The 21,596-nt window shown below is 37.9% G+C and overlaps 1 protein-coding gene across 1 annotated transcript in view; it reads right to left on the minus strand.

Annotated features, from left to right (window-relative positions):
* The window catches only part of LOC105463238 (ankyrin repeat domain-containing protein 30B), a 189,337-nt gene that overhangs the window by 121,274 nt on the left and 46,467 nt on the right, over positions 1-21,596 (minus strand). Inside the window, 8 exon segments of the mRNA XM_071070132.1 lie at positions 3,842-3,932; positions 5,432-5,493; positions 8,490-8,562; positions 8,656-8,684; positions 12,915-13,005; positions 14,505-14,566; positions 17,571-17,643; positions 17,737-17,765. Coding sequence (XP_070926233.1) covers positions 3,842-3,932; positions 5,432-5,493; positions 8,490-8,562; positions 8,656-8,684; positions 12,915-13,005; positions 14,505-14,566; positions 17,571-17,643; positions 17,737-17,765 — 510 coding nt within the window.

Raw genomic sequence — 21,596 nt, forward strand, 5'->3', positions numbered from 1 at the left:
TATGATATACAGTTAAGGAAACACATGAGAATCACTTATGTCAAAATACTACAAGTAGCTCTTATGTTCTTCAATTTGTCCTGTAGTTTAGAAATTGCAAATTTGCGATGAGGGTTCAAAGGTACAATTCACTTATCATTGCAGAGAATGCTCTAAATTTATCAGCATAAATATCTACTTATAGAATAATAGTTAATAAATATGTTCATTTTTGTACCTGTGTGAAATATGAGTATTTTTACATTTATGGGGTTCTCTAGTTTAGTCCTCTTAAAATTTCCTGATCCACTTACACAAAAAGGTCAAAGCATACCCATCAACAGACTAATCCAGGCCCGGTGCAGCGGCTCATGCCTGTAATTCCAGCATTTTGGAAGGCCGAGGAGGGCGGATCTCTCGAGGCCAGGAGTTCCAAACCAGCCTGGCCAAAATAGCGAAGCCCGTCTCCACAAAAATACAAAAATCAGCCAGGTATCGTGGCACATGCCTGGAACCCAAGCCACTCGGGGGCCTGAGCTACGGGAATCACTTGAACCCAGGAGGCGGAGGTTGCAGTTAGCCAAGATCATGCCACTGCACTCCAGCCTGGATGACAGAGCGAGATTCTAGAAAAACAAACAAACAACAACAACAACAACAAAAAACCTAATATGAAAGTATCAAAAACTAGAAGTCAATTTCCAGGGACTTTTTACGTATCATGAACCTGCGTGTTGCAATGTTAGAATAATGGTTATTGAAAATAACAATTTCAGCGTTCAAGGAATGAATTCTACAATTGCTTTGTTGCTAAAATTTATTCTGTTTGTTATACCATATGAGTTGTTAAACTACTGTTATGAAAAAGCTCTTATGAAACACTTAGCTTCAAGAAAAAACAGACATTTCTTTCACATAGAAATATATCCCTTTCATCAAATAATACTAATAAAATAGGCTTAATCTCTCAGTTTTCTCTACTTTTACATTTTTCAGTATGACATAGCTTAATATATTTAGAAATACCACTTATACATGTTGTTTCCCTTGAGAGATGATTGATCATCTCTCAATTAAGGCACTTCAGGGATATTAACCCTCTAAAACACACCAAATTTATGTCTAACCCTTTTAAGGCTAAATACGCATGATCATATTGCATGTATGTGTTTTAGAAAAAAAAAAAAAAAAAGTGCTTAACATTGTATCCGATACGCTTTAAATAAAAACCTCCTTTAATTACAATGAGAAGGTCGTTCTCGATTCATTAGTATCTTTCAAACTTACGTCTGAAGCACTGAAGAAACCTCAGAAATTCAGATGTGAGAATTGATACCATTAATTCATGTGCTTGTTTTAGGTAAAAATATGATAAACGTACATCCTCACTAAGGGCAAAGACAGCAGAGTGCCATGAGATAGGAAATGAATATGTAACCAAAATATTTTCCTTTATGAAGAAAATAGCTGGCTTTCACTTTTCTAAGACAAGATAAAAAAGCAAAACAGGCAGAGATGAAACATTCACAGCTATCTCATCATCAAGGAACCGTTTACCACTTGGAACTTAGGAATCCTAGGCATGGTTGAAAACTCTATTTCTAAATTGTGATCTGATTTTCCTTGAAGTTCACAATCCAGGAAATACTACCCTAGTTATTTTCTTTTATTACTTTTATTTTTATAAAGGGGTATGCTGGAGATTTTTTAGAGTCAGGACAGGTCACATGGCATAGCCCGAAAGATTAGTGAGCCACATTTGTAATGGCTATTGAAATGTATGGCTTTGCATACCTGTATATTAAATACTTCACTTTTAATTTCTAATATAGCATGAAGCAGGACACACACTTAAACAAAGGCTTGTTGGCATCTGTAATTATACTTATGTTGCTTTTGAATCATCATGAAGAGAGTCTAATTAAACGTGGTGCTACGTGAACATGCAATATGCACACTACGAAATCTTTTTGTTGTTGTTGTTGTTGTTTAGACGGAGTCCCGTCCTGTCGCCCAGGCTGGAGTGCAGGGGCGCGATCTCGGCTCACTGCAAGCTCCGCTTCCCGGGTTCTCGCATTCTCCTGCCTCAGCCTCCCGAGTAGCTGGGACTGCAGGTGCCCGCCACCAAGCCCGGCTAATTTTTTGTATGTTTTCGTAGAGACGGGGTTTCACCATGTTAGCCAGGATGGTCTCGATCTGCCGACCTCGTGATCCACCAGCCTCGGCCTCCCACAGTGCTGGGGATTACAGGCGTGAGACACTGCGCCCGGCCTGAAATCTTAAAATAAATGAAAGGCGAGCTAATCGCCGAACAAAACAAAGTTGCTGTGGAATGACAAGAACACGGTACAACCCTTTATATATGATGTTTGCAAAAAGCGTTAATACCAATATGTATATGCTGAGTGATGAGGAGAGAAGTGATCTTGAATCAGAGGAGCAAATCATGACACCGAGAAAATAAATACAAAAGCTGGACGGAGAATGCTACGCTGTGTCCTCAATGCAACACATTAAAAGGACGTATATCATTACATTGCAAGCATTCATCGTGCTCTTTACCATGTCCTGTCATTGAGAAGGTACACCGTTCCGATGAGAGTTCAGCTGGATGTAGAATTCACATCTCCTCAGTGAAAGCGTTATGAATTGATCAGCTTGGATATATACTTAGAGAATAATACTCAATATAAATATTCACTGATTTTCATACCCAGATGGTATAATGGTATGCCAATATTTTTGTAATTTGTAGCTTAGCCATCTCAATATTTCTTGATCCACTCATGGAGGAAGATGTACAAAACTCATCAGGAATAGCAAATACGCTTTCAATATTGACATACTTGTTTCAAATTTAGTTGCAACAGACTTCTTAAATATTAATAACATTTTCTATATTAACATCAGTGCAGTACCTACGTATAACAACTATTTAAGTATTCAAGTAAAACATTCTGAATTTTCTTTCTTCTTCTTCTCTGGCTAAAAATGTACTCAAAAATAAGAGCAACATAATGCTTTCTCCTGACCCTTTTCTGTCTTCACCTTCTGTATCCGATTGCTCTTCCTCCACATTTCTCCCACGAAAGGCCTCTCCTCTTGCTACTCAGAGCAAGGTCCAAGGACAACCAGCATCAGCATCGCCTGAGAACTTATTAAAAATGCAGCATCCCAAGTCGGCTGAATCACAGGGTGAATTGTTAACAAGGTTTCCAGCTGATTTTCTAACGTCTGAAAACTTCTGGTCTACACGGAGAGTATGTGACAAATTGCATACACGTGTGGCCGTGCATATATGCTTATTCTCACCTACTGCAAATACAACACAGCTCTCCATGGTCAGGTGCTTCCATCCCTAATGGCTTCCCACCAGTGAGAAAGACAGGAAGAGTCACAATATTTTTAAGCTAATTCTCTGGTAAGGTCTGGTACTAGAAGGTCACTTTATATTCTTCCCAAATTTCTAACCATACCCGATCTTTTCCTAAAGAATCATTTCATTTTACCGTCCTCCATTATATTAAACCTGCTTCTTGTTCCTTCCTGTACTCTGTGTACCGTCTGTCTTTCTCAGTCTTCATTTCCTCTTTTACTACTGTCTTCTTTCTTATTTTCTCATTTTCCTCAGGTCTTGGAATATCTTGAATTCAAACTAATAATTCAGATCCCTTTCAGCGCTCTCAATGTAGTCTGTTACCAACACCTGATAAGACGTACAACTTATCACCGTTTCACTTCTCTTCTTTCCCATGCTTTGCATTTAGGAGGTGATTTTCTTTGGCTATTAGGGGATATTCCTCCTCATCAGTTTAGAGAAATATCTGGTCAAATGAAATTTTAAGTAAAAAATGGTTCTTACCTCTTAATTTTCCACTTATTGTATCAAATTCTTTTCGATGTGTAGCCTTGGGTAAACACTCATCATTCTGTAACAGATTCTCAAGGAAATTCTGTTGAAAGTAATATCAATAAATAATTTCAACGGAGAAATCCCAATAATGAAGAGTATCAAAATTTCCTAATTAAAATCTTTTGGAAGAACACAGTTTCCTACTTTACAAGCAATTCGACTTAAGAGCAGACGTGTGTTGAAACCCAAAACATTTTGATAGAAAACCTCACGTAACGCTCTCTACATCAAGCTTATCTATCTGTACGTTCATGACGCTATGAACTTGGTTAGTGAGAAGGAAAAACAAATCACATGCACGAAATAATTCACTCCTGCGTATTTCAAAAAGTAACTCTCTTAAAAATATCTAACTAGTGTTGTAGTCCTCATCAAAAATAAGCATGACATTTCAAACAAAATACAATACACTTGCTGGTTGCCATAACACATACCGCATTAAACATTTAAGCTATTCATGATCAGAGAATCGTTTAGTGTTAAAAATGATACACGTCATGAAGAGAACTTTGAGAGTCTGTCATATAATGTATGCACAGAATGTTGAAAAAGTTGCTTTATTTCAGTCAACAGGGGCTTAAAACAAGCAACGAGTTTTTGACAAAATTTATGCTGATCGAAAAAGTGCTTCAGTAGAATGTAAATGCAGTAAGAAAGAAAAAATATGTCATGTCTAAACGAAAGCAAACAAATATTAAAATCTTTTTGTCTGATGACAAATCAGAAAAAATCTACTTGTCTATTGACTTCCACCCTTTGCTGTTACCACCAGGCAGCAGCTGCTTATTTCTAAGAGGTCACACATTGTCCACGTCTTTCCACAGCTGTGACCTTAAAATACATCACTATTCTTTGACGCTCATGCTGCTGCAGCTTGACTGCCTGCCATAAAGGGACTCGAGGAGTTCTTTTGTGAAAATAATTTATATTTTTCAAAAGACTATTCAACCAATATTCTTGTTATTATAGTCCCACAAGGTTTCCTATTCCTCACACTTTTCTTTCTCCTGAAATGTTCCTCAGGTCTACACTGAACAAGAAAGAAATGTCAATATGTCAAGTCCCCGCCATTAACTTTTCAGGTCCCAGCTCTTACAATACTGCAGTTGCCATATGAATCCAATTAGAACTTTTGTACATCTTGATAGATGTCTCTCTATGAATCCAATTAGAACTTTTGTACATCTAGATAGATATACCACAGAATCATAAATTTGCCCACAGCTGGACTCAGTGTAGTTCTTTCACTTTTAGACAAACTTATTTCAGATCCCACGTGAATTTCTCGTGGCTTCTAAGCCTTGTTTTTTACACTATAGCACGCTGGCTTCTTAAGTTAATCCTAGATAATAGGAGAATTTCACTACGAAGCAGTAATCTACTTAGCACATAGATTCTCCATTAAGCGTATTCTGAAAAATATCAAACATAATTTGGGGGTGACATAGGCAGAGGCGAGAAAATAAAGCCTAAGCCTCTGATTTTACGTTTTCGTATCATGCAATACTAATATTTTTAAAAATCAGTTATACACAGTACCTCAAAATCCAAACAACCTTCTTCGTCGTCCTTTTGTTTGGATGGCGATGGGAACTTCCGAGCTATAAAAGGTTAATCACAGATACATTCATGAGAACATTTCTCTACTGTAAACTTTAAAAACACATACAAATCGACTTTCATTCACGAATCTGAGGTGTTTTCCTCTGTAGACAGTATATTCATTTTGTCGATTACTGTCACTACTTCTATAGTCAATCCGTTAGAATTGAAATCTAAAAAGACTGAAAATTAACATATCATTCACTACAAGGCAGAAAAAAGGAAATTTGACTAACTCGTATGCATTTTTCTTCACGAAGCAGTCATATCCTCTTCTCCCGTGAAACACAGCAAGTTCTGTACTTGCTGTTCTTTCAGAAAACTTTAATAACCTATCATCTCTCATTTCGTTGTAAATTTTCATTTTGTAATATTATTTAGTTTGCTTGACTCCGCAATCTCTATTACACGGTTCTTCAAAAAAGATGATTTATCGACGAACAAGATTTTTTAGGGATGTTACCTTTTGATGTTAGTAAACTATATGTCCAACCCTTTTACATTTCAGTATGCCATGACAGTATATTGGGTGTGTTTTGGGTGTGTATATGTTTTAGGAAGAGAAGCTAAAAAAAGTTTTATTGCATATAAATTAAGAACTGCTTTAATCACAGTGACATAGTTCTTCCCTAATGCAGCAATATCTTCAGAGTCAGCTTGTGAGACCTTGGAGAAACATCGGGATTGTGTAGGTAAAACTAATTGCCCTAAGTAATCTAACGTTCCCACATGTTATAGGATAAAATCAAGGCCCACACAAGACTTGAGGAGCTCTCAGGCCCATGAGACAGAAAATGAATTTATACCAAAAATGACGTCCAGTTCTCTTTATCAACAAAAAGTACAAATTACAACTATTTGAATCAGGTTAAAGAAACAAGCAAACATGCACAACTGAAACCTAAGTGACCGTTTCACTGTTAAGGGTATGTTTATCATTTGACATCCATCAACCGTATATCTGGTTTTGAAAAGTAAATTTAACTTGTGATTTCAGCATCCCTGAAGTTCACGTTTCATGCAGAGGGTCCAAGAAACTCAAATCGTACTTTCGTATGACACCACCTTCACTCATTTTCAGAAAAGTACCCTGGATCCCTGGATCGCTTCAGAGATCTAACGTGTTGCAACACCATAGCTCTAAAATCCGTGGGTCACAGTTTGAATTGTTAGTGAAATGTATGATTGGACAAGGAAATACTTTAAATATTTTAGTTTTGATTTCTAACAAATAAAAAGTCAGTAGATAAAACTAACTCAAAGACTCTGAAATCTGCATGTTTTCATTTTTATTTATTACTTATCAGCATAAAAATTGTATAGTTAACTATGGTACAGTCATACAAGGGAATTTTATACGCACACGAATATGAAAAAACACAGTTACTTGTGTCCATTATGGATGTCTCTAAAAATTATCATGCTGATCACAAAAGAATGTTGCCAAAAATTACACTGTACACCCATGTACGCATTAGAAGTTGAAAAAAAAATTTTACATATTAAATATGAGCACGCACACACGTTGTAAAATATTTAAACATGCATAAGAATTGTTTAAAAAAGTAGTTTAGAATATTGGTCACTTCTAGACAATAAGTGGGACTAGTGTAAAAAGACTCTGGGGCCGGGTGTGGTGGCTCACGCCTGTAAAGCCAGCACTTTGGGAGGCCGAGGTGGGCGGAACACCAGGTCAGCAGATCGAGACCATCCTGGCTAACATGGTGAAACCCCGTCTCGCCTAGAAAATACAAAAAATTAGCCGGACGTGGTGGCGGGCGCCTGTAGTCCCAGCTACTCCGGAGGCTGAGGCAGGAGAATGGCGTGAACCCGGGAGGCGGAGCTTACAGTGAGCCGAGATCCCGCCACTGCTCCCCAGCCTGGGCCAGAGAGCGAGCCAGCCAGACTCCCTCTCGAAAAAAGGAAAAGAAAGAAAAAAGAAAATCTAAGACATGAAAACAAATTCTACACATAGTCTATAACCACACACATACGCTGTGAGGTGTTGTTTGTTTGTTCCTTTGCTTTTTGAGATGGAGTCTCACTCTGTCACTCAGGCTAAAGTGGCACAAGCTCGGCTCACTGCAACTTCTGCCTCCTAGGTTCAAGCGATTCTCCTGCCTCAGCCTCCAGAGTAGCTGAGATTACAGGCACCCACCACCACAACCGGCGATTTTTGGTTATTTTCTGTAGAGATGGGGTTTCACTATGTTGACCAGGTTGGTCTGGGACTCCTGACCTTCAGTTATCTGCCCGCCTTGGTCCCCCGAAATGCTAGGATTACAGGCATGTGTCACCGTGCACAGCCTGGTGTAAAATGTTTCAAACGTGCCTGGGAATGACAACCAAAACTAATTCAGGCTGTTTTGTACCTCTAGGCAATTAATTACAGTAGCATAAAAAGTGACTCGAATGCTTTAGAGTCACTCTTCTAAAACGCTGTGTCTAGCAAAGAGCCATCAGGTCATGATTTTTTAAAATTATAAGTCACACACACACACACACACACACACACACACACAGAAACACGCGCACACACCCCACACACCCACTCAGTCACCGAATCAGAAAAAAGGAAACGGATTTTCTTTCGATTCTCAGAGTGACAACACTCACAACTGTCATGTCAGCAAGTGAAACTTTCCTCTAAGATCAGAATTCCAATCAGCGTTTGAACCACTGCAAATATTTCACAGTCTCAAAATTCACCTGTCTGAAAACCCAGCACGTACAGAAATTGCAAATTGGAAACGTTATACTATCAGGACATTAAAGTTGAACCACATGAGGTTAAGCAGAATACTTTTTTAAACTCTTAATCTTAGGCTTGTAAATGGCATTTTCTCAAACATAAATACTAACATTGGCAGTATTTGTACCAAGATTTCCCGTCAAATTTTGAAAAGAAAACAACACTGGGAATAAAAGGGCTCTCAGCATTTCAAATATTTTAATATTCTTCTTTCCAGAGTAAAATTAAAATTACAAAATTTACCTGCTTTGACTGTTTCTCTGTCCTTCAATTCTAAGGCTTTATTTGGATTAGAAGCTTTCATTCCACCGGTCGGCTAAATGGGTTTGGAAATAAAATAATTAATATATAATGTATACTTCATAAAATATATAGTTAATATTCAAGATAAAAATAGAAAAGTTGTTACCTGCAGAGGACCATCTTTATCAGAAGACTCTAAAAGAAAAGGGACATATATAATTGACAATATGCAAGCCTGACAAAGCCTACCAAACATTCACACAGTGTGAATATGAAGATGAATCCTCATGCTTGGATGGAAAAGGGATTACACTGGGTTGTGGGGTCTTTTGGGTTATTGTCTTTGTTAACATGCCAACGTGACAGAAATATCCCTAAGAAAATTTAACAAATACATTTCGTCAAACACGCTGTGAAGATTTCCACAGTGAAAAGATATTTAAAGTGACAATAACTAAAGCAGAAAAATCCTAATACCAGTAGGAGTAAGCTGCCATATAAGGAAAGAAGCTGTATTCAGTAAGATGACCAAGTCATGACCCCCGCCCCCTCAAAAAAACGAGATGTCCAAGCTGATGGTAGAATGCTATGATATACAGTTAAGGAAACACATGAGAATCACTTATGTCAAAATACTACAAGTAGCTCTTATGTTCTTCAATTTGTCCTGTAGTTTAGAAATTGCAAATTTGCGATGAGGGTTCAAAGGTACAATTCACTTATCATTGCAGAGAATGCTCTAAATTTATCAGCATAAATATCTACTTATAGAATAATAGTTAATAAATATGTTCATTTTTGTACCTGTGTGAAATATGAGTATTTTTACATTTATGGGGTTCTCTAGTTTAGTCCTCTTAAAATTTCCTGATCCACTTACACAAAAAGGTCAAAGCATACCCATCAACAGACTAATCCAGGCCCGGTGCAGCGGCTCATGCCTGTAATTCCAGCATTTTGGAAGGCCGAGGAGGGCGGATCTCTCGAGGCCAGGAGTTCCAAACCAGCCTGGCCAAAATAGCGAAGCCCGTCTCCACAAAAATACAAAAATCAGCCAGGTATCGTGGCACATGCCTGGAACCCAAGCCACTCGGGGGCCTGAGCTACGGGAATCACTTGAACCCAGGAGGCGGAGGTTGCAGTTAGCCAAGATCATGCCACTGCACTCCAGCCTGGATGACAGAGCGAGATTCTAGAAAAACAAACAAACAACAACAACAACAACAAAAAACCTAATATGAAAGTATCAAAAACTAGAAGTCAATTTCCAGGGACTTTTTACGTATCATGAACCTGCGTGTTGCAATGTTAGAATAATGGTTATTGAAAATAACAATTTCAGCGTTCAAGGAATGAATTCTACAATTGCTTTGTTGCTAAAATTTATTCTGTTTGTTATACCATATGAGTTGTTAAACTACTGTTATGAAAAAGCTCTTATGAAACACTTAGCTTCAAGAAAAAACAGACATTTCTTTCACATAGAAATATATCCCTTTCATCAAATAATACTAATAAAATAGGCTTAATCTCTCAGTTTTCTCTACTTTTACATTTTTCAGTATGACATAGCTTAATATATTTAGAAATACCACTTATACATGTTGTTTCCCTTGAGAGATGATTGATCATCTCTCAATTAAGGCACTTCAGGGATATTAACCCTCTAAAACACACCAAATTTATGTCTAACCCTTTTAAGGCTAAATACGCATGATCATATTGCATGTATGTGTTTTAGAAAAAAAAAAAAAAGTGCTTAACATTGTATCCGATACGCTTTAAATAAAAACCTCCTTTAATTACAATGAGAAGGTCGTTCTCGATTCATTAGTATCTTTCAAACTTACGTCTGAAGCACTGAAGAAACCTCAGAAATTCAGATGTGAGAATTGATACCATTAATTCATGTGCTTGTTTTAGGTAAAAATATGATAAACGTACATCCTCACTAAGGGCAAAGACAGCAGAGTGCCATGAGATAGGAAATGAATATGTAACCAAAATATTTTCCTTTATGAAGAAAATAGCTGGCTTTCACTTTTCTAAGACAAGATAAAAAAGCAAAACAGGCAGAGATGAAACATTCACAGCTATCTCATCATCAAGGAACCGTTTACCACTTGGAACTTAGGAATCCTAGGCATGGTTGAAAACTCTATTTCTAAATTGTGATCTGATTTTCCTTGAAGTTCACAATCCAGGAAATACTACCCTAGTTATTTTCTTTTATTACTTTTATTTTTATAAAGGGGTATGCTGGAGATTTTTTAGAGTCAGGACAGGTCACATGGCATAGCCCGAAAGATTAGTGAGCCACATTTGTAATGGCTATTGAAATGTATGGCTTTGCATACCTGTATATTAAATACTTCACTTTTAATTTCTAATATAGCATGAAGCAGGACACACACTTAAACAAAGGCTTGTTGGCATCTGTAATTATACTTATGTTGCTTTTGAATCATCATGAAGAGAGTCTAATTAAACGTGGTGCTACGTGAACATGCAATATGCACACTACGAAATCTTTTTGTTGTTGTTGTTGTTGTTTAGACGGAGTCCCGTCCTGTCGCCCAGGCTGGAGTGCAGGGGCGCGATCTCGGCTCACTGCAAGCTCCGCTTCCCGGGTTCTCGCATTCTCCTGCCTCAGCCTCCCGAGTAGCTGGGACTGCAGGTGCCCGCCACCAAGCCCGGCTAAGTTTTTGTATGTTTTCGTAGAGACGGGGTTTCACCATGTTAGCCAGGATGGTCTCGATCTGCCGACCTCGTGATCCACCAGCCTCGGCCTCCCACAGTGCTGGGGATTACAGGCGTGAGACACTGCGCCCGGCCTGAAATCTTAAAATAAATGAAAGGCGAGCTAATCGCCGAACAAAACAAAGTTGCTGTGGAATGACAAGAACACGGTACAACCCTTTATATATGATGTTTGCAAAAAGCGTTAATACCAATATGTATATGCTGAGTGATGAGGAGAGAAGTGATCTTGAATCAGAGGAGCAAATCATGACACCGAGAAAATAAATACAAAAGCTGGACGGAGAATGCTACGCTGTGTCCTCAATGCAACACATTAAAAGGACGTATATCATTACATTGCAAGCATTCATCGTGCTCTTTACCATGTCCTGTCATTGAGAAGGTACACCGTTCCGATGAGAGTTCAGCTGGATGTAGAATTCACATCTCCTCAGTGAAAGCGTTATGAATTGATCAGCTTGGATATATACTTAGAGAATAATACTCAATATAAATATTCACTGATTTTCATACCCAGATGGTATAATGGTATGCCAATATTTTTGTAATTTGTAGCTTAGCCATCTCAATATTTCTTGATCCACTCATGGAGGAAGATGTACAAAACTCATCAGGAATAGCAAATACGCTTTCAATATTGACATACTTGTTTCAAATTTAGTTGCAACAGACTTCTTAAATATTAATAACATTTTCTATATTAACATCAGTGCAGTACCTACGTATAACAACTATTTAAGTATTCAAGTAAAACATTCTGAATTTTCTTTCTTCTTCTTCTCTGGCTAAAAATGTACTCAAAAATAAGAGCAACATAATGCTTTCTCCTGACCCTTTTCTGTCTTCACCTTCTGTATCCGATTGCTCTTCCTCCACATTTCTCCCACGAAAGGCCTCTCCTCTTGCTACTCAGAGCAAGGTCCAAGGACAACCAGCATCAGCATCGCCTGAGAACTTATTAAAAATGCAGCATCCCAAGTCGGCTGAATCACAGGGTGAATTGTTAACAAGGTTTCCAGCTGATTTTCTAACGTCTGAAAACTTCTGGTCTACACGGAGAGTATGTGACAAATTGCATACACGTGTGGCCGTGCATATATGCTTATTCTCACCTACTGCAAATACAACACAGCTCTCCATGGTCAGGTGCTTCCATCCCTAATGGCTTCCCACCAGTGAGAAAGACAGGAAGAGTCACAATATTTTTAAGCTAATTCTCTGGTAAGGTCTGGTACTAGAAGGTCACTTTATATTCTTCCCAAATTTCTAACCATACCCGATCTTTTCCTAAAGAATCATTTCATTTTACCGTCCTCCATTATATTAAACCTGCTTCTTGTTCCTTCCTGTACTCTGTGTACCGTCTGTCTTTCTCAGTCTTCATTTCCTCTTTTACTACTGTCTTCTTTCTTATTTTCTCATTTTCCTCAGGTCTTGGAATATCTTGAATTCAAACTAATAATTCAGATCCCTTTCAGCGCTCTCAATGTAGTCTGTTACCAACACCTGATAAGACGTACAACTTATCACCGTTTCACTTCTCTTCTTTCCCATGCTTTGCATTTAGGAGGTGATTTTCTTTGGCTATTAGGGGATATTCCTCCTCATCAGTTTAGAGAAATATCTGGTCAAATGAAATTTTAAGTAAAAAATGGTTCTTACCTCTTAATTTTCCACTTATTGTATCAAATTCTTTTCGATGTGTAGCCTTGGGTAAACACTCATCATTCTGTAACAGATTCTCAAGGAAATTCTGTTGAAAGTAATATCAATAAATAATTTCAACGGAGAAATCCCAATAATGAAGAGTATCAAAATTTCCTAATTAAAATCTTTTGGAAGAACACAGTTTCCTACTTTACAAGCAATTCGACTTAAGAGCAGACGTGTGTTGAAACCCAAAACATTTTGATAGAAAACCTCACGTAACGCTCTCTACATCAAGCTTATCTATCTGTACGTTCATGACGCTATGAACTTGGTTAGTGAGAAGGAAAAACAAATCACATGCACGAAATAATTCACTCCTGCGTATTTCAAAAAGTAACTCTCTTAAAAATATCTAACTAGTGTTGTAGTCCTCATCAAAAATAAGCATGACATTTCAAACAAAATACAATACACTTGCTGGTTGCCATAACACATACCGCATTAAACATTTAAGCTATTCATGATCAGAGAATCGTTTAGTGTTAAAAATGATACACGTCATGAAGAGAACTTTGAGAGTCTGTCATATAATGTATGCACAGAATGTTGAAAAAGTTGCTTTATTTCAGTCAACAGGGGCTTAAAACAAGCAACGAGTTTTTGACAAAATTTATGCTGATCGAAAAAGTGCTTCAGTAGAATGTAAATGCAGTAAGAAAGAAAAAATATGTCATGTCTAAACGAAAGCAAACAAATATTAAAATCTTTTTGTCTGATGACAAATCAGAAAAAATCTACTTGTCTATTGACTTCCACCCTTTGCTGTTACCACCAGGCAGCAGCTGCTTATTTCTAAGAGGTCACACATTGTCCACGTCTTTCCACAGCTGTGACCTTAAAATACATCACTATTCTTTGACGCTCATGCTGCTGCAGCTTGACTGCCTGCCATAAAGGGACTCGAGGAGTTCTTTTGTGAAAATAATTTATATTTTTCAAAAGACTATTCAACCAATATTCTTGTTATTATAGTCCCACAAGGTTTCCTATTCCTCACACTTTTCTTTCTCCTGAAATGTTCCTCAGGTCTACACTGAACAAGAAAGAAATGTCAATATGTCAAGTCCCCGCCATTAACTTTTCAGGTCCCAGCTCTTACAATACTGCAGTTGCCATATGAATCCAATTAGAACTTTTGTACATCTTGATAGATGTCTCTCTATGAATCCAATTAGAACTTTTGTACATCTAGATAGATATACCACAGAATCATAAATTTGCCCACAGCTGGACTCAGTGTAGTTCTTTCACTTTTAGACAAACTTATTTCAGATCCCACGTGAATTTCTCGTGGCTTCTAAGCCTTGTTTTTTACACTATAGCACGCTGGCTTCTTAAGTTAATCCTAGATAATAGGAGAATTTCACTACGAAGCAGTAATCTACTTAGCACATAGATTCTCCATTAAGCGTATTCTGAAAAATATCAAACATAATTTGGGGGTGACATAGGCAGAGGCGAGAAAATAAAGCCTAAGCCTCTGATTTTACGTTTTCGTATCATGCAATACTAATATTTTTAAAAATCAGTTATACACAGTACCTCAAAATCCAAACAACCTTCTTCGTCGTCCTTTTGTTTGGATGGCGATGGGAACTTCCGAGCTATAAAAGGTTAATCACAGATACATTCATGAGAACATTTCTCTACTGTAAACTTTAAAAACACATACAAATCGACTTTCATTCACGAATCTGAGGTGTTTTCCTCTGTAGACAGTATATTCATTTTGTCGATTACTGTCACTACTTCTATAGTCAATCCGTTAGAATTGAAATCTAAAAAGACTGAAAATTAACATATCATTCACTACAAGGCAGAAAAAAGGAAATTTGACTAACTCGTATGCATTTTTCTTCACGAAGCAGTCATATCCTCTTCTCCCGTGAAACACAGCAAGTTCTGTACTTGCTGTTCTTTCAGAAAACTTTAATAACCTATCATCTCTCATTTCGTTGTAAATTTTCATTTTGTAATATTATTTAGTTTGCTTGACTCCGCAATCTCTATTACACGGTTCTTCAAAAAAGATGATTTATCGACGAACAAGATTTTTTAGGGATGTTACCTTTTGATGTTAGTAAACTATATGTCCAACCCTTTTACATTTCAGTATGCCATGACAGTATATTGGGTGTGTTTTGGGTGTGTATATGTTTTAGGAAGAGAAGCTAAAAAAAGTTTTATTGCATATAAATTAAGAACTGCTTTAATCACAGTGACATAGTTCTTCCCTAATGCAGCAATATCTTCAGAGTCAGCTTGTGAGACCTTGGAGAAACATCGGGATTGTGTAGGTAAAACTAATTGCCCTAAGTAATCTAACGTTCCCACATGTTATAGGATAAAATCAAGGCCCACACAAGACTTGAGGAGCTCTCAGGCCCATGAGACAGAAAATGAATTTATACCAAAAATGACGTCCAGTTCTCTTTATCAACAAAAAGTACAAATTACAACTATTTGAATCAGGTTAAAGAAACAAGCAAACATGCACAACTGAAACCTAAGTGACCGTTTCACTGTTAAGGGTATGTTTATCATTTGACATCCATCAACCGTATATCTGGTTTTGAAAAGTAAATTTAACTTGTGATTTCAGCATCCCTGAAGTTCACGTTTCATGCAGAGGGTCCAAGAAACTCAAATCGTACTTTCGTATGACACCACCTTCACTCATTTTCAGAAAAGTACCCTGGATCCCTGGATCGCTTCAGAGATCTAACGTGTTGCAACACCATAGCTCTAAAATCCGTGGGTCACAGTTTGAATTGTTAGTGAAATGTATGATTGGACAAGGAAATACTTTAAATATTTTAGTTTTGATTTCTAACAAATAAAAAGTCAGTAGATAAAACTAACTCAAAGACTCTGAAATCTGCATGTTTTCATTTTTATTTATTACTTATCAGCATAAAAATTGTATAGTTAACTATGGTACAGTCATACAAGGGAATTTTATACGCACACGAATATGAAAAAACACAGTTACTTGTGTCCATTATGGATGTCTCTAAAAATTATCATGCTGATCACAAAAGAATGTTGCCAAAAATTACACTGTACACCCATGTACGCATTAGAAGTTGAAAAAAAAATTTTACATATTAAATATGAGCACGCACACACGTTGTAAAATATTTAAACATGCATAAGAATTGTTTAAAAAAGTAGTTTAGAATATTGGTCACTTCTAGACAATAAGTGGGACTAGTGTAAAAAGACTCTGGGGCCGGGTGTGGTGGCTCACGCCTGTAAAGCCAGCACTTTGGGAGGCCGAGGTGGGCGGAACACCAGGTCAGCAGATCGAGACCATCCTGGCTAACATGGTGAAACCCCGTCTCGCCTAGAAAATACAAAAAATTAGCCGGACGTGGTGGCGGGCGCCTGTAGTCCCAGCTACTCCGGAGGCTGAGGCAGGAGAATGGCGTGAACCCGGGAGGCGGAGCTTACAGTGAGCCGAGATCCCGCCACTGCTCCCCAGCCTGGGCCAGAGAGCGAGCCAGCCAGACTCCCTCTCGAAAAAAGGAAAAGAAAGAAAAAAGAAAATCTAAGACATGAAAACAAATTCTACACATAGTCTATAACCACACACATACGCTGTGAGGTGTTGTTTGTTTGTTCCTTTGCTTTTTGAGATGGAGTCTCACTCTGTCACTCAGGCTAAAGTGGCACAAGCTCGGCTCACTGCAACTTCTGCCTCCTAGGTTCAAGCGATTCTCCTGCCTCAGCCTCCAGAGTAGCTGAGATTACAGGCACCCACCACCACAACCGGCGATTTTTGGTTATTTTCTGTAGAGATGGGGTTTCACTATGTTGACCAGGTTGGTCTGGGACTCCTGACCTTCAGTTATCTGCCCGCCTTGGTCCCCCGAAATGCTAGGATTACAGGCATGTGTCACCGTGCACAGCCTGGTGTAAAATGTTTCAAACGTGCCTGGGAATGACAACCAAAACTAATTCAGGCTGTTTTGTACCTCTAGGCAATTAATTACAGTAGCATAAAAAGTGACTCGAATGCTTTAGAGTCACTCTTCTAAAACGCTGTGTCTAGCAAAGAGCCATCAGGTCATGATTTTTTAAAATTATAAGTCACACACACACACACACACACACACACACACACACACACACAGAAACACGCGCACACACCCCACACACCCACTCAGTCACCGAATCAGAAAAAAGGAAACGGATTTTCTTTCGATTCTCAGAGTGACAACACTCACAACTGTCATGTCAGCAAGTGAAACTTTCCTCTAAGATCAGAATTCCAATCAGCGTTTGAACCACTGCAAATATTTCACAGTCTCAAAATTCACCTGTCTGAAAACCCAGCACGTACAGAAATTGCAAATTGGAAACGTTATACTATCAGGACATTAAAGTTGAACCACATGAGGTTAAGCAGAATACTTTTTTAAACTCTTAATCTTAGGCTTGTAAATGGCATTTTCTCAAACATAAATACTAACATTGGCAGTATTTGTACCAAGATTTCCCGTCAAATTTTGAAAAGAAAACAACACTGGGAATAAAAGGGCTCTCAGCATTTCAAATATTTTAATATTCTTCTTTCCAGAGTAAAATTAAAATTACAAAATTTACCTGCTTTGACTGTTTCTCTGTCCTTCAATTCTAAGGCTTTATTTGGATTAGAAGCTTTCATTCCACCGGTCGGCTAAATGGGTTTGGAAATAAAATAATTAATATATAATGTATACTTCATAAAATATATAGTTAATATTCAAGATAAAAATAGAAAAGTTGTTACCTGCAGAGGACCATCTTTATCAGAAGACTCTAAAAGAAAAGGGACATATATAATTGACAATATGCAAGCCTGACAAAGCCTACCAAACATTCACACAGTGTGAATATGAAGATGAATCCTCATGCTTGGATGGAAAAGGGATTACACTGGGTTGTGGGGTCTTTTGGGTTATTGTCTTTGTTAACATGCCAACGTGACAGAAATATCCCTAAGAAAATTTAACAAATAAATTTCGTCAAACACGCTGTGAAGATTTCCACAGTGAAAAGATATTTAAAGTGACAATAACTAAAGCAGAAAAATCCTAATACCAGTAGGAGTAAGCTGCCATATAAGGAAAGAAGCTGTATTCAGTAAGATGACCAAGTCATGACCCCCGCCCCCTCAAAAAAACGAGATGTCCAAGCTGATGGTAGAATGCTATGATATACAGTTAAGGAAACACATGAGAATCACTTATGTCAAAATACTACAAGTAGCTCTTATGTTCTTCAATTTGTCCTGTAGTTTAGAAATTGCAAATTTGCGATGAGGGTTCAAAGGTACAATTCACTTATCATTGCAGAGAATGCTCTAAATTTATCAGCATAAATATCTACTTATAGAATAATAGTTAATAAATATGTTCATTTTTGTACCTGTGTGAAATATGAGTATTTTTACATTTATGGGGTTCTCTAGTTTAGTCCTCTTAAAATTTCCTGATCCACTTACACAAAAAGGTCAAAGCATACCCATCAACAGACTAATCCAGGCCCGGTGCAGCGGCTCATGCCTGTAATTCCAGCATTTTGGAAGGCCGAGGAGGGCGGATCTCTCGAGGCCAGGAGTTCCAAACCAGCCTGGCCAAAATAGCGAAGCCCGTCTCCACAAAAATACAAAAATCAGCCAGGTATCGTGGCACATGCCTGGAACCCAAGCCACTCGGGGGCCTGAGCTACGGGAATCACTTGAACCCAGGAGGCGGAGGTTGCAGTTAGCCAAGATCATGCCACTGCACTCCAGCCTGGATGACAGAGCGAGATTCTAGAAAAACAAACAAACAACAACAACAACAACAAAAAACCTAATATGAAAGTATCAAAAACTAGAAGTCAATTTCCAGGGACTTTTTACGTATCATGAACCTGCGTGTTGCAATGTTAGAATAATGGTTATTGAAAATAACAATTTCAGCGTTCAAGGAATGAATTCTACAATTGCTTTGTTGCTAAAATTTATTCTGTTTGTTATACCATATGAGTTGTTAAACTACTGTTATGAAAAAGCTCTTATGAAACACTTAGCTTCAAGAAAAAACAGACATTTCTTTCACATAGAAATATATCCCTTTCATCAAATAATACTAATAAAATAGGCTTAATCTCTCAGTTTTCTCTACTTTTACATTTTTCAGTATGACATAGCTTAATATATTTAGAAATACCACTTATACATGTTGTTTCCCTTGAGAGATGATTGATCATCTCTCAATTAAGGCACTTCAGGGATATTAACCCTCTAAAACACACCAAATTTATGTCTAACCCTTTTAAGGCTAAATACGCATGATCATATTGCATGTATGTGTTTTAGAAAAAAAAAAAAAAAAAGTGCTTAACATTGTATCCGATACGCTTTAAATAAAAACCTCCTTTAATTACAATGAGAAGGTCGTTCTCGATTCATTAGTATCTTTCAAACTTACGTCTGAAGCACTGAAGAAACCTCAGAAATTCAGATGTGAGAATTGATACCATTAATTCATGTGCTTGTTTTAGGTAAAAATATGATAAACGTACATCCTCACTAAGGGCAAAGACAGCAGAGTGCCATGAGATAGGAAATGAATATGTAACCAAAATATTTTCCTTTATGAAGAAAATAGCTGGCTTTCACTTTTCTAAGACAAGATAAAAAAGCAAAACAGGCAGAGATGAAACATTCACAGCTATCTCATCATCAAGGAACCGTTTACCACTTGGAACTTAGGAATCCTAGGCATGGTTGAAAACTCTATTTCTAAATTGTGATCTGATTTTCCTTGAAGTTCACAATCCAGGAAATACTACCCTAGTTATTTTCTTTTATTACTTTTATTTTTATAAAGGGGTATGCTGGAGATTTTTTAGAGTCAGGACAGGTCACATGGCATAGCCCGAAAGATTAGTGAGCCACATTTGTAATGGCTATTGAAATGTATGGCTTTGCATACCTGTATATTAAATACTTCACTTTTAATTTCTAATATAGCATGAAGCAGGACACACACTTAAACAAAGGCTTGTTGGCATCTGTAATTATACTTATGTTGCTTTTGAATCATCATGAAGAGAGTCTAATTAAACGTGGTGCTACGTGAACATGCAATATGCACACTACGAAATCTTTTTGTTGTTGTTGTTGTTGTTTAGACGGAGTCCCGTCCTGTCGCCCAGGCTGGAGTGCAGGGGCGCGATCTCGGCTCACTGCAAGCTCCGCTTCCCGGGTTCTCGCATTCTCCTGCCTCAGCCTCCCGAGTAGCTGGGACTGCAGGTGCCCGCCACCAAGCCCGGCTAATTTTTTGTATGTTTTCGTAGAGACGGGGTTTCACCATGTTAGCCAGGATGGTCTCGATCTGCCGACCTCGTGATCCACCAGCCTCGGCCTCCCACAGTGCTGGGGATTACAGGCGTGAGACACTGCGCCCGGCCTGAAATCTTAAAATAAATGAAAGGCGAGCTAATCGCCGAACAAAACAAAGTTGCTGTGGAATGACAAGAACACGGTACAACCCTTTATATATGATGTTTGCAAAAAGCGTTAATACCAATATGTATATGCTGAGTGATGAGGAGAGAAGTGATCTTGAATCAGAGGAGCAAATCATGACACCGAGAAAATAAATACAAAAGCTGGACGGAGAATGCTACGCTGTGTCCTCAATGCAACACATTAAAAGGACGTATATCATTACATTGCAAGCATTCATCGTGCTCTTTACCATGTCCTGTCATTGAGAAGGTACACCGTTCCGATGAGAGTTCAGCTGGATGTAGAATTCACATCTCCTCAGTGAAAGCGTTATGAATTGATCAGCTTGGATATATACTTAGAGAATAATACTCAATATAAATATTCACTGATTTTCATACCCAGATGGTATAATGGTATGCCAATATTTTTGTAATTTGTAGCTTAGCCATCTCAATATTTCTTGATCCACTCATGGAGGAAGATGTACAAAACTCATCAGGAATAGCAAATACGCTTTCAATATTGACATACTTGTTTCAAATTTAGTTGCAACAGACTTCTTAAATATTAATAACATTTTCTATATTAACATCAGTGCAGTACCTACGTATAACAACTATTTAAGTATTCAAGTAAAACATTCTGAATTTTCTTTCTTCTTCTTCTCTGGCTAAAAATGTACTCAAAAATAAGAGCAACATAATGCTTTCTCCTGACCCTTTTCTGTCTTCACCTTCTGTATCCGATTGCTCTTCCTCCACATTTCTCCCACGAAAGGCCTCTCCTCTTGCTACTCAGAGCAAGGTCCAAGGACAACCAGCATCAGCATCGCCTGAGAACTTATTAAAAATGCAGCATCCCAAGTCGGCTGAATCACAGGGTGAATTGTTAACAAGGTTTCCAGCTGATTTTCTAACGTCTGAAAACTTCTGGTCTACACGGAGAGTATGTGACAAATTGCATACACGTGTGGCCGTGCATATATGCTTATTCTCACCTACTGCAAATACAACACAGCTCTCCATGGTCAGGTGCTTCCATCCCTAATGGCTTCCCACCAGTGAGAAAGACAGGAAGAGTCACAATATTTTTAAGCTAATTCTCTGGTAAGGTCTGGTACTAGAAGGTCACTTTATATTCTTCCC

The sequence above is a fragment of the Macaca nemestrina genome, chromosome 9 (genome assembly GCF_043159975.1).
Source record: "Macaca nemestrina isolate mMacNem1 chromosome 9, mMacNem.hap1, whole genome shotgun sequence".
NCBI lineage: Eukaryota > Metazoa > Chordata > Mammalia > Primates > Cercopithecidae > Macaca > Macaca nemestrina.